Source organism: Columba livia, chromosome 6 (genome assembly GCF_036013475.1).
Source record: "Columba livia isolate bColLiv1 breed racing homer chromosome 6, bColLiv1.pat.W.v2, whole genome shotgun sequence".
Classification (NCBI taxonomy): Eukaryota; Metazoa; Chordata; class Aves; order Columbiformes; family Columbidae; genus Columba; species Columba livia.
This window is the reverse complement of record NC_088607.1, coordinates 26,681,199-26,693,226: the sequence shown is the minus strand read 5'-3', so window position 1 is coordinate 26,693,226 and position 12,028 is coordinate 26,681,199. Positions and strand designations below refer to the sequence as shown.

The 12,028-nt window shown below is 34.2% G+C and overlaps 1 protein-coding gene across 5 annotated transcripts in view; it reads left to right on the top strand.

The window, feature by feature from the left end:
* Window positions 1-12,028, top strand: part of NRG3 (neuregulin 3) — a 467,171-nt gene that overhangs the window by 227,643 nt on the left and 227,500 nt on the right. For all 5 annotated transcript variants that reach the window (XM_065067648.1, XM_065067647.1, XM_065067646.1 and 2 more), the window contains one exon: window positions 1,841-1,970. In XM_065067648.1, the coding sequence (XP_064923720.1) occupies window positions 1,841-1,970 (130 nt within the window). The remainder of the gene's footprint in view (window positions 1-1,840; window positions 1,971-12,028) is intronic.

The following is a 12,028-nucleotide window of genomic DNA, read 5'->3' as shown; positions in this document are numbered from 1 at the left end:
TTTAAGCTCTCCTGTGTAAAATTGACCTTAAAAGGTAAACAGGCTACCTTTTTCCTACGTTAAGATATTTTTATTATATAAAACCTGATCATTCTTGATGTGCTCATCACTATTTGCATTTGAAAACATCTTGTGCTGTTTGTTTCCACAAGTCATTACATTTCACTTCAGAGTTTGCTTGCAGTCACTAAAAATAGAGTAGTTTTTTATATAGCCTGCTTTTTTTTTTTTTTTTTTTTTTTTTTTTTTTTTTTTAAAGATGCTGCTATTAGGGGGAAATGGTAGGACCTTAAATCCTGAAAACTTTGAACTTAAATATTTTCTTGGGGGGGGAACAAAGAAACAAACAAAACAAACCAAATACAAAAAGGAAACCCAAAAAAACAAACAAAAAAACCCCAACCAAACAACAAAAAGTGTGAACAAATAGCCCCCCCAACCCAAAAACAGCAACATCAAAAAAAACCCCACAAGACCATAATATTGTATACAAACATCAGGATGTGGATTTTCTTATCCTCTTCAGATGTATTTTATTAATCTTCACTTAGTCTGGATAACAAAGAAAATTTGTAGCACTATTTTATTTAACATACACTAAGAATTAAGAAGTTACTTTGAAAGATTTTGTTTAATTATCTGAATTTTCTTTCAAAATCACACAGGTATCTTGTATTTCAGTGTTCTTGCTTTCAACCCTGGTATTAATGTGGTACATATTTACTTTGTACTGAGTGAAAACTTTTTAGCACAGCCTGTTGTGATAGGACAAGGGGTGATGGATTTAATCTGAGAGAGAGGAGATTCAAGTTAAACATGAGGAAGAAATTATTTACAATTAAGGTAGTGGAATGCTGGCCCAGGTTGCCCAGAGAGTTGGTAGATGCCCTGTCCCTGGAGACATTCAAGGCCAGGCTGGACAGGGGTTTGAGCAACCTGATCTGGTTGAAGATGGCCCTGCTCAGTGCAGGGAGGGGGGGTCTAGATGGGCCTTGAGGGTCCCTTCTAACCCAAACTATTCTCTGACCAAAAAGCAAATGAATTTTTAAAATAATCATAAGTTTGTAAAGTTTAATGTGCATTGAGCAGAGCTTCATGTCTTTGACAGCAGGCAACAGAACATTTTGTGACAGTCTGTATGGTATATAATGAAATGTTCCCTTATAATTTTAATTTATAGTGGTGCATTAGATCCTGGTCCTTGTCCCCGCCAAGTGAGTAGGAATTTAAACTTTGAGAATTAAGACTGTATATGAAGATTGAGCTATGGCTCACGGAATTCATTGTCTACTTTGAAAATCACACTTCCTTAGAAAAATCATTGTCTTAGTGAAGAAAATTAAAATATCTGTTAGTCACACATCTTCCTCTGAGAATTTCAGTTTATTGTCGATTAATCCAACTGGATTGGAAAGGTTAAAGAGATATATTAGAAGACAGGAATGAGAGCTCAACCTGACATACTGTCAGCCTATTTCAAATCTCATTATCTAACTACATATTCCAACTGTAACCGGTTTTTTAAATTGTGTTATGGGGGGGTGTTTGAATGGGTCTATAGACACTTAGAGATGGTGTACCTGAAATGAAACAACCTGTGGTGCATTGCTTGTGTTTAAGTTTGGGCTAATTTTTGTAACTGATGAATCAAATGAGCGTTGTCCTTAGGATTTTGGCATTGCTTTTTCTTTCATTTTTTGTGGGTTTTATGAGGGCTTTATTAGGCTGTTACTATATTAATTACTTTTGCCTATTTTTCATGAAAAAGTTATGTATTGTATTTAAAACCATATTTTGGTGTATAAAAACAGAAATTTTTTTTTTTTTTTCTTCTCCATAGATACTACAACGTATTCCACTGAGCGATCTGAGCACTTTAAGCCATGCAAAGACAAGGATCTTGCATATTGTCTCAATGAAGGGGAATGCTTTGTGATTGAAACCTTAACAGGCTCACATAAACACTGCCGGTAAGTCATTTGCAAAGAAGTTGCAAAAAAAGTCTTCTGCCTAAGGGAGATAGCATTAGACAAAATGCACTTCTAGACTTAAACCATTATAAAGCAATGGAATTTGCCTGCAATTTGATTGCATACCTCACAGTTGGTTGGTTTTTGTTTGTTTTTTTGTTTTTTTTTAAGTGGTCTGCAATATTTGTAAATACAAATATGGAAATACAAAAAGTGGCATTTTGATTACTTTTATAGATAAGAAAAATCTTCAATATTCTTTTCTAATCCTATAAACAAGTAAAGATTAATGTTTTGGTTTTTTTACATATTAAAACCTTATGTTCCTCTACCTACTAGAAGCGTTCCTCCTTTTGAATACTCAAAATAGAGTTTTGACATTAACTGCATGCACTGCTCATTGAAAGAGTTGTTCAGTTAGTAGTTTTAAGAATTAAGGTTTCTTAAGTTTAACTACTGAAAGATAAAATGAACTGTAATAGCCAGCTGAACCTGCAATATAGCTATTGTACAGTTTTATGCTCTCAAATTTCTGGTAATATCTATGACCATCTTGAATGTATTTAGAATAATATCAGGAAAGAAAAACAGATTGCCAAATATAATTATTCTAGGCGTAGTAGCCAGTATAAAGGGGTGATATGCAGTACTTTAACTTCTTCCTAAAAATGAGAATAAAAATATGTTGACCTATTCAAACAGCTTTTTCAACAGAAGTGGTCCAAAATAGTAACCTGTGCTTCCAATGTTTAATCTGCTCCTAAGACATTGTATTTGGCAAACAGGTATATCTAAGAGGCTTATATGCCCAAATTCTAAACTGAGTGCCTCAAAGTATAGATATATCTAATATAAACAATAAAAGGCGATAAGATACTCAGCAGCTTTCCTGAATGATTTGGGACTTAAGCTGCTAAATCTCACTGAAAGTAGGAAAAAAGTAATGAAATCATATGTGTCTGTTTTGGAAGTGGAAATTTATGGATTTGAAGATTGCTGAGAATCTCCTTATAATCAGAAGACTATTCCTAAGATTTTTATTTTTAAGACTGCTGGTAATTTTTTTCCCATGTGATTGTATATGCTTCAGTGACCATTCGTTTCTCCTCTTCATTTTGTTTTCTTATGTTATGCTTATTAAATTAAATATTTTGAGTGGAAATAATGGAAAAATGAACTTTTCAGCTTCTATCATGAAACTTCACAGGTTTTTTTGTGGTATTTTGTTTTTGTTTTTCCTTCTCAAAGCATGTGTTTGATGTTTCAGTCTTTCTTAGAAGTATCACAAGCTGCGAACAAGGGAATTACGTCACTCAAATATTTAATCATTTTTCATTGTCAGAATACTCAAACTAGATAAAACCGATACAGATTAATAGCAGGGAGAAATTTATATATACAAGATTTTTTATTTAGCTGGTAAATTTAATAGCTAACTCTTTTGAACAAACTGTTTTAGTAAATTGCATGGATTACACGTTTAAATATCTGCAGGAATATATATCATAAGAGATCTGTCTCTTGTTGTTGTTTGACTTTCAAGATCTTTCCTGTTATCTGCTTTTGCCAAAATCCTGTTTACCTCCTGTGATTCTAATGACACAGTCTGACTAATGGTTAGAAGCTTTTCTATCCAGGTTTTTCCCCTTAACTAAACAAACCAGTGTTTTCATTTGTTCCAGCTGGGTGAAAGTTTTTTCACCACTTTCTCTTGTGTAATTCTTACATAGAGAAATACAGGTATCATTTGTGAGTCTGTTAGCTCCCCACTGTAACAGATTTGCCTTGCTTGTACAACTTTCAGGCATTGAAACATTCTTTGGGAATTAAACATCTGCTTATTCCAGTGGATACTTTGAAGTGTTGAGCATGAAAAGACATGTATAAGGCAATAAAAATTCATCTAGTAAGAGAAGACATTTTAAAATGTTACAAGGTGATTAAGCTAGTTATAACGCTTTGTTTAATTCTGTGAGGACCTTCAACACTGCAAGCAGCAGCTTGTTCAGAATCACTTCTATGATACTGACATGTATGTCATTAATGAAGAGAAACAGTTTTATTTGACCTTAAAATTCTGTACCTCTACTGTGGTAATAGACTATATGTCTCTTTGTCAGTGCCAGCGCTGCAGTGAGTGGCATGCAGGTGTTTTTCTATCTGTAGTTTAGAACAGTGCTCTGAAATAGCAGCTGGAATGTACACATATGGAAAAATACAATATTGATGTACTGTATTTGTCCTCTAACTAGGAAAAAAATAAATAAATTAAAAAAAAAAGTAATTTTCCCTGAGAATGAGTTATGGAATTCCCATTGCAATTAAAAGAATCATTTGCATATGGAATTATGGTGTCTTAGTGAAATGATACTTTGTTCTTAGAATCAGGCTGCATTATGTATTCTCACTGGGAGTTTGATTTTGCATATGTTCTGGGAACAGAGCACCAATTTACTGAAATGGGAATTTGCCATGTGGAACAGCTGCAGATAAAAGACCTTGATGAAGCAAAAAACTTTCATCCCACTTTGTCACATTTAAAGAGTGTTATTAGATGATAAGCTTAGGTGGTTGTTCTTGTGTATACATATTTAAGGACAAATATGCTAACGATTGTTAAAAAATTATTTTATAGCAATTAATAAATATTGGAGTTGTATCCTGGACTTCCTCTGTATCCTCATGAACCATACTGTCAGTGCAAACAGTCTCAGCTGGCAGTTCAAGCGCATTTCAGAGGTGACTAAATTCATCACGCTCTTGTTGGACAGTAGGAGGATATGACCATGTGTCAAACTCCAGCAGTCAGTAATGACCTTGGCAGCTGGATGTTGTGAAGCAGCAGCTCTGCAATTTTGTTCTATTTTGTGAGATACATGGCTTATCTAGTTTGAACCTGTAGTTGTGGAGAGTGGGACTAACATCCACGCTTGGTAACAAGAGGCCATGTTGTGGGAGACCACTAGGAATACAGTAAACACAGAGGTCTGAAGCAGCCCTGCTCATGCATCTTCCATTCTTATCACCTACCCGGAAGGTGCCCTCAAGTCATAGGATTTTATTTTTTTTTAGCTTAGTTTACAACTGGAGAAAAAAATATAAGAATGTTTATAGTTTCAAATTCTGTAATTTCATTTTTCCTTGAACTTTTACATTTTACTTGCTGCCTCTCTGTGAAAATTTGCCTGGGGATGTAAACTGGCAGAGTTCTCCCAAATGGTTATGTAACAAACAAGTTACACCGGATGTTGTTTGTGATATTTTAAAGGTGTGACTTCAGTATTTATTTTTGTGAATGGTTTAACAACAGCTTGTTTTAAGGATAGGGAAGGGCAACAGTAGGCAAACTTCATATTTAGCTTTTCCATATGCTGAACCCTTTTTTCCTGTGGCCTTAGTGAGAATGATTTCCTTAGTGAGAATTTAAGCAGAATGGTGAGGGGGCTTTTAGTTGTTATTTACACAAAACAAATCAAGTTCACAGTCAACACTGGCACATTGGCATTTAACTGGGTATTGCGTAATGAAGGCTTTAAAAATAGAAGTTCAGGTTTTGCCTGTACAATTTTATTTCAAAGACTATCTCAGGCCATTCTGGGTTTTAGCGGTGGCTCTGTTGAGGGGGTGGGGGGGTGTGTTTGTTTGGGGTTTTTTTGTGTGTTTTTTTGTTGTTGTTGTTCGGGGTTTTTTCTGTAATCCTTCTATTTTTTTTTTTTTTCCCTTTTAGTCCCTTCAGTTTCTTCTGATTAGCCAGTTAGGACTGGAAAACACCGGATGAATGAATGGCTGAAACTTTTGAGAGGAGATGAGGATTGCCCTGTTAAATTTACCTTCTGAAATAAGCCATTGAGACTATTGTGTACTCACTGAAAATTTTGGCATTGGCAATGAACTCTAGCATACTCTTTATGGATTTGAGTATGTTGGATGTGAGACTCCTTTTGTCCAGTAGTAAAATGCATAGTAAACAAAACATCATTCCCAGTTAACCACATTACAGCAGGTTGTACAGATGCATCCAAAGGGCACTACTGTGGTTACTGTCCCAGAGGTTTCAGCTTTTGTAGGACAATCTACTTGTGATGCATCTGTCTTGTCCTGAAGAATTTCAACCTTGGTGATCTTGCTCATTTCTACGTATAAAAATTTCTATTTTTACATTTAGTTGATTAAGAAGTGATACCAGCATTGCTGAGCTTTGTTTAAAATCTTCCTTGAGACCAGAAGTATTGAATTCCCTTGTAATGAAGGTCCAGTTTGTATGTTTATATGCTGACAGGTTTTATTGTGAGTCTTTTGCATAGTAGTAGCTGTAATCCAGGCATAGCCCTTGCTGTCAGTAAAAACAGGAGAAAGGGATCAAACAGGCTGGACTTTAGAACATCTCTGAGTATGTCATATGATACATGCACTTAACCATAAGATAAAAATCTAAAAAGATAAGATCATTTCCCTGCTTTAGTTACATGGTGTGTTATCTAGGCTTTTGCAGTCTGACGTAGGTGTTTTAAAATACCAGCTACCCCATTTTGTGTGTTCTCCCTATCTTTTATTACAGTGATGCTTTCCAGGAGCACTTCCAACATGTTACTAACGCAAACTCAGAAAATTATTTGCTATTTAATAGTATTGAATAAATGAAACACTTCATTCATGTCATAATATTACAAGGTTAGTTTCATCAAAAATAACCCATTTCCTTAGGCTGAGAATGTCACACGCAACTACAGGAATTCTAAGGAGGAATAAAGCTGTGCTTAAAATTCAGGATACTTCCCATGTCAAGGGCAATCAACAGACCTCCTATTGTGAAAATTATTGCCTTATGAGCATAGTTGTAGAATGTATCTAGATTATATTTGGGTAGTTGCACACACCATTAGCTGGAAATGCTGCCATTTTTACTTTCATGTTTACTTTAAAAAAGCTGAGGTGAACTTGAAATACTACATTAGGTAGCAGTTGTTAAGCAACTATATTTTAATATAGATATCACATTGTATTTCTATTGCATCACCTGCTTATTCAGTGGTTTTACTTAGGGCTGCCTTTAGCAATGTGGTTGTTTCTGTTAATCTGATATTATGCTATAGGAATTCAATAATAGCAAATATTTATTAAATCTAAAGATGGAGTCTCCTAACATTCTCCCCTGGTGAAACAGTGCAAGAACATATTATTTGATATGCACACTTAACATGGCTGTATTGAATAGCACCCAAATCATGCTGTTATACTCTAACATTCAAAAGATAGAGGTTCTTGAGAAAGCTTCTTGTCGAAGTACTTCAATTACTGATTAATTTTCACAATCTCAACACTCCATTTTACAGTACTTTTTATTTACATATTTTCTCCTAGATTATTGCAATTAGCAGATATTTACCTTTTTCAATCTTCTCTAAATTCTGCAATAAAAAATACTTCAAGCTTGATGCAAATTAAAGTGTTAAGAAATTCAATTACTTTCAAATATCTGCAAAACTGAGTGTTTTAATGCAGCAGTGTAACAGTGTGTATTTCAAACATCATGACAGACATTTCCCTTGATGTGTTTGTAGAAATTCACCCTTCAGCACATGCTTAAGTTTTTGAGAACTGTGATATTTTCTTACTGGTTTTGCTGTTCACATAGTATCGTTCCTTCAAGAAGCTCTATGTACCAGATAAGTCAGTGGCAAAACATCTAATATCATTTATCCCTCAAAAACAATTTCTGAAAATAAGTTTCTATTAGTTGTCTTATTTGAGCCAGGATAAATTAATTACATGGTAAAAAGAAATGCAGAAAAAAATAATGCTTTGTCTTTAGTGATAGTTTTAGGTTTCTATTGGCATGCTATAGTCTATCTTCATAGTATTTTGGGTTTTGTTTTCTACTGAGCACCTTGAACAGGCCACATTTTCTAATAATTTTCTTTTGAAAAAACTTTGATTACTAACCAGTATAATTTCCTGGTTCCATTTCCATCTTTTGAAGTAATGAAGTTTACACTCCTGCTTCAGGTTATGATGAAGGTGTACTTATCCAGTTAGAGTAATAAGGTAAAAGCCATGATACACGTAGAATGCATGTCCAGGTATTTAAATTACACACTAACTTAATTCACCAGTGATTCATTTGATTTAAGAAAATATCCACAAAAAAAAAATCAAATTTGTAGTCCATTTCATCTTGTTTGAAATACTTTTTCAAATTAATATTTTTGAAAGAGTTTGAGGAAGAAGAAACAAAGGCGAAATTGCATAGCTAGGCATCTAAAGTTAATTTTGAAGCTTAAGAGAATCTATATATTTTAAACTTATGTCAGCATAGAGCACTCAGAAACTGGGAATTATTTTCTCTTTCCCAGAATACTAAAAGGCTCATGTAAATCCATTTTCAGCTAACATAAAGTATGGGAAGAGTATGGGAAGACATAGTTACAGGCTTAACACATCCTTCTGCCTACTTTTTTTTTTTTTTTAAGCCACAGATTTTTATTTCACAGACAACAACTGTCAAACACTGTTAATTCTTTCATTTACACATATACACAGTTATTTCCCTAATGTAAGAGAAGCATCAATTCTTAGAACAATGAGCAATGTGAATGAAACAAAAATATTTCTGGAAGCTTGAAGTATTATCTCTTTTTGGAGGACTGGAAAAGAAAAAGACACAGTTCAGCTCCATTTGCATTTGGCAAGATCACTTCAGTAGGTTAAAGGAAAAGTTGGGCTATAACCTTGAATTTCAGCAGAGAGAAGTGAGAAATGTAGTAGCCAACTCAGCAGCTGAGGTAGCATTTTCTTGAGGCTGCTAATAATTCTTGGATTTCTTGATTTGGCACCTAAGTGGGAGATTAAGAAGCAGTGGTGTGCTAGCATTTATTCTCTTGTCTCACTAGCAAGAGTACTTAAAGCTGGTGGAACCATAGATTTTTATCACCACCTTTTCTTGTGCCTACACATTTCTGGACTGTGTCTTGTTAGGTTAACAAGGCACCTTGATTGTGTAGCACATCTCCACTGGTAGACATGACTCAAATCCATTCTATATAAAATACAAACTTCCATTAAGATAGTCTGTTAATGGAAGAAGCTGCCTCTAAACAGTCTCATGTATCTTAGTTCTAATTCTTAATTCTTGTGGAAAGCTATTACTTCAGTACATGCTGTCTGAAACTAAATACAAGATGCGGAGGTTTATTCTGAAAACTGGAAAAATGTAAGATGGTAAAGTCCTTTCCTTGCAAAGGAATATTCCATTGATTTATAAGAATTAGGTTTCCAAAATCTGCCAGTGGGGGGAAAAAAAAAAAAAAAAAAAAAAAAAAGGATTGAATAGCTTTTGCAGTACACACAAAGTATTTGTAGAAAATAAAACCTTAAGTATGGGCTCAAATATCAATGGCATATATTGCATCTGTCTTGAAGCTAATGTATGCAAATATTGTGCCATCAAACTCTGGTTTTAAATTAACTTGGAAATGAGTTAGGCTTATTGTTGTTGTTCTTACCTCCCTTAGGCAAGAAGGAATTTTTGAAGTGCGTAATGCAGACATCTGAAATCTCTCATTTAAATTCTCATCCTTGCCAGTGTCCTAAGTACACTGAAAGCAATAGCGTTTCCAACCTAACCATATCTGCAGACATTCTCCCAGAAGATCTACTGGAAAATGTCTTGCTAGGAGAAGAAATAAAATCTGGACAATTGAGTCATTTAAATAGAAACAAATGTCAGCTATATCAAAATGTGAACTTTAATCCACCAATACTCTAGATTAATCTAGATGAGATGAACAAAAAAAAACACCTGTGTCTTCTGCCCCTCACTCTGTAAAGAAAGCCTTTCATACTATCTCAAATAGGAAGAGAGAAAGTAAGGCAAAATTGTGTAGGTTCTGTACTGTTATGAAAACTGAGGTATCTAAGACTAGACAGGCATGTAAACTGTCATATACGAGTTATGTTAGGGAGACAAATATTCTGGTTCCTATCCTGTACCCACTACTGCAGTGTTAAGGAGCGAATGGATCTTTCAATTGTTAAACAAGTTCCTCGAGGTTAGCCCAGTGCAGACAAGGATGAAGTCTTTGAGATACCTGCCAACAGCATCTAATAAGAAGCAGATTTATATAAAGTACAGAGATATCTCCAGACTGTTGTAATGAAATATCCTTTGGACTGTATTTGTGCCTTATCAGCCACTTTGCTAGATAGTAAACTGCTGTTATTACAGGAATTATGCTGTTGAAGAAGACTAGTGTCAGAAGCCTAGAGTAATAACTTCTACTTGAATCAGCACACAAATTTGAGGTCAAACTCCAGGCTGCTTAAGACAGTTGTGATGTGCCAATGATATCTTGTTAATTGCATTATCAAAGTATAAAGGATATGCGACAGAGAGATGCAGAACTCAGAGGTTATCTCTGGAATTACTTCTGAAGGGCGAGTTAAAAACAAGCTGAAGTTATTGTTTGCCTGTTTTGCAGTCTGGATTATTATGGTAGTCATCATCGGTGATTATTATCAATAAACAGTAGAGGAAAGCATTTTTGCTGGATGTCAAGCTTGCTGAAAGAACAGAGAGGGATGTGTTACTGCCTTTAAATGCTGTTTCTTTTACCTCTTCTGAACTTGCAAATAATGGAAGCAGTACAGACTTTTCAAACTTAAAAGCAACTCTCTATCAATTTCTTCAAGATTTTTAAGCAAAAGGGATTTTGATCAATAGTGTTGGAGACTTTAAAAATACTCTTTCTTGCTGTTATTGTCTTTCCTATGTGGCATCACAGATTTATGATATAACTTAGATGCACAGTTAGGATGAGGAAAAAGTGAGATCTGAAGGGAATACAGTTTTTGAGGATTCATACAGGGATACTATTCCAGAAAATAAGGAAGTAAGATTCTCCTCATGTTTTGGGGGTTTAGTTGTTGTTTTTGTTTTGGGTTTTTTGTTTGCTTTTGTTTGGTTGGGTTTGTTTTGTGGTTTTTGGTTTTGTTTTCCCCAACAAGTTCAATCTTTAGTAGCCAATTTAGAGACAAAACCCATTAAGATCATCTTTCTTCAGAGACTTTTCGATTACTTATATTTTAGATAGTGTCTGTTATAGTCTAGGGCAGAATGCTGTTAAAGGAATATTTTTATACTGATACATTTTAATACATTTAAATATAGAATTTACATATATATAATTTTTCCAGTGCCTTGCTAGGCAATAAGTATACTTAATTAATTATTTAAATGGATTTGTATCATGGGAAAACAGAGAAACGCACCATAAAATATAGAATATTGCAGAAAACAGATTTATTATATGTGCAATTTGATGTAATATTACTGCTGTTGAAGATGATTATTTTTTTTCCAGGCCATTATATGACTGTATATATGGTTTTATTGTTTATACCTCACTATGCAATTATCAGAGTAACTTCTAAATAGGGTTTGTTGTCATCAGAAATGAAGATTTTGTTCCCTTCTAAAAGTTAAACATTCTTAACTGCTCTTACATAATACTTAATTATGTCCTAGATTGATGTCAGTAGGAATACTAGAGTGAATGAAATTTGAAATTGCCATTGTCCGTTATAGTAGAGTATTTTTTTGATAGTTTAAACAAACTGATAAATGTTACAACTGCCTACACTTTTATTTCCGTGAACAACTCCTCTGCTTAGTGTGGTAACTTCAGTTACAAGTGACTTCTGCATATTTGGTTATGAGTAACCATCCATTCTTCCCTCTTCTCTTTATGTTCTTAATTTCACATGTAAAGAAGGAACTTGAAGAACAGTAGCTAGGATAATTAGACTTAAAGTGATCTTCTACCATTTCTTGCTGCCTTATGGCCTGAAAATCAGAAATTTGATATTAAAATTGTCCAACATAAAGGCAAAATAAAATATTAGTAGTAATTTTAGGGGAGTAGGGATCTGGAGCAAACTTCTTTCAAAAAATTTTTTACTTTGCAGAAAATCAAAGCGAACTCCAGAGGTTTGATATGTTTTTAGTTATGCTATGCATTTTGTACTTGTTTTTGCAGGATGGAATCAGTTAGATGATTTTT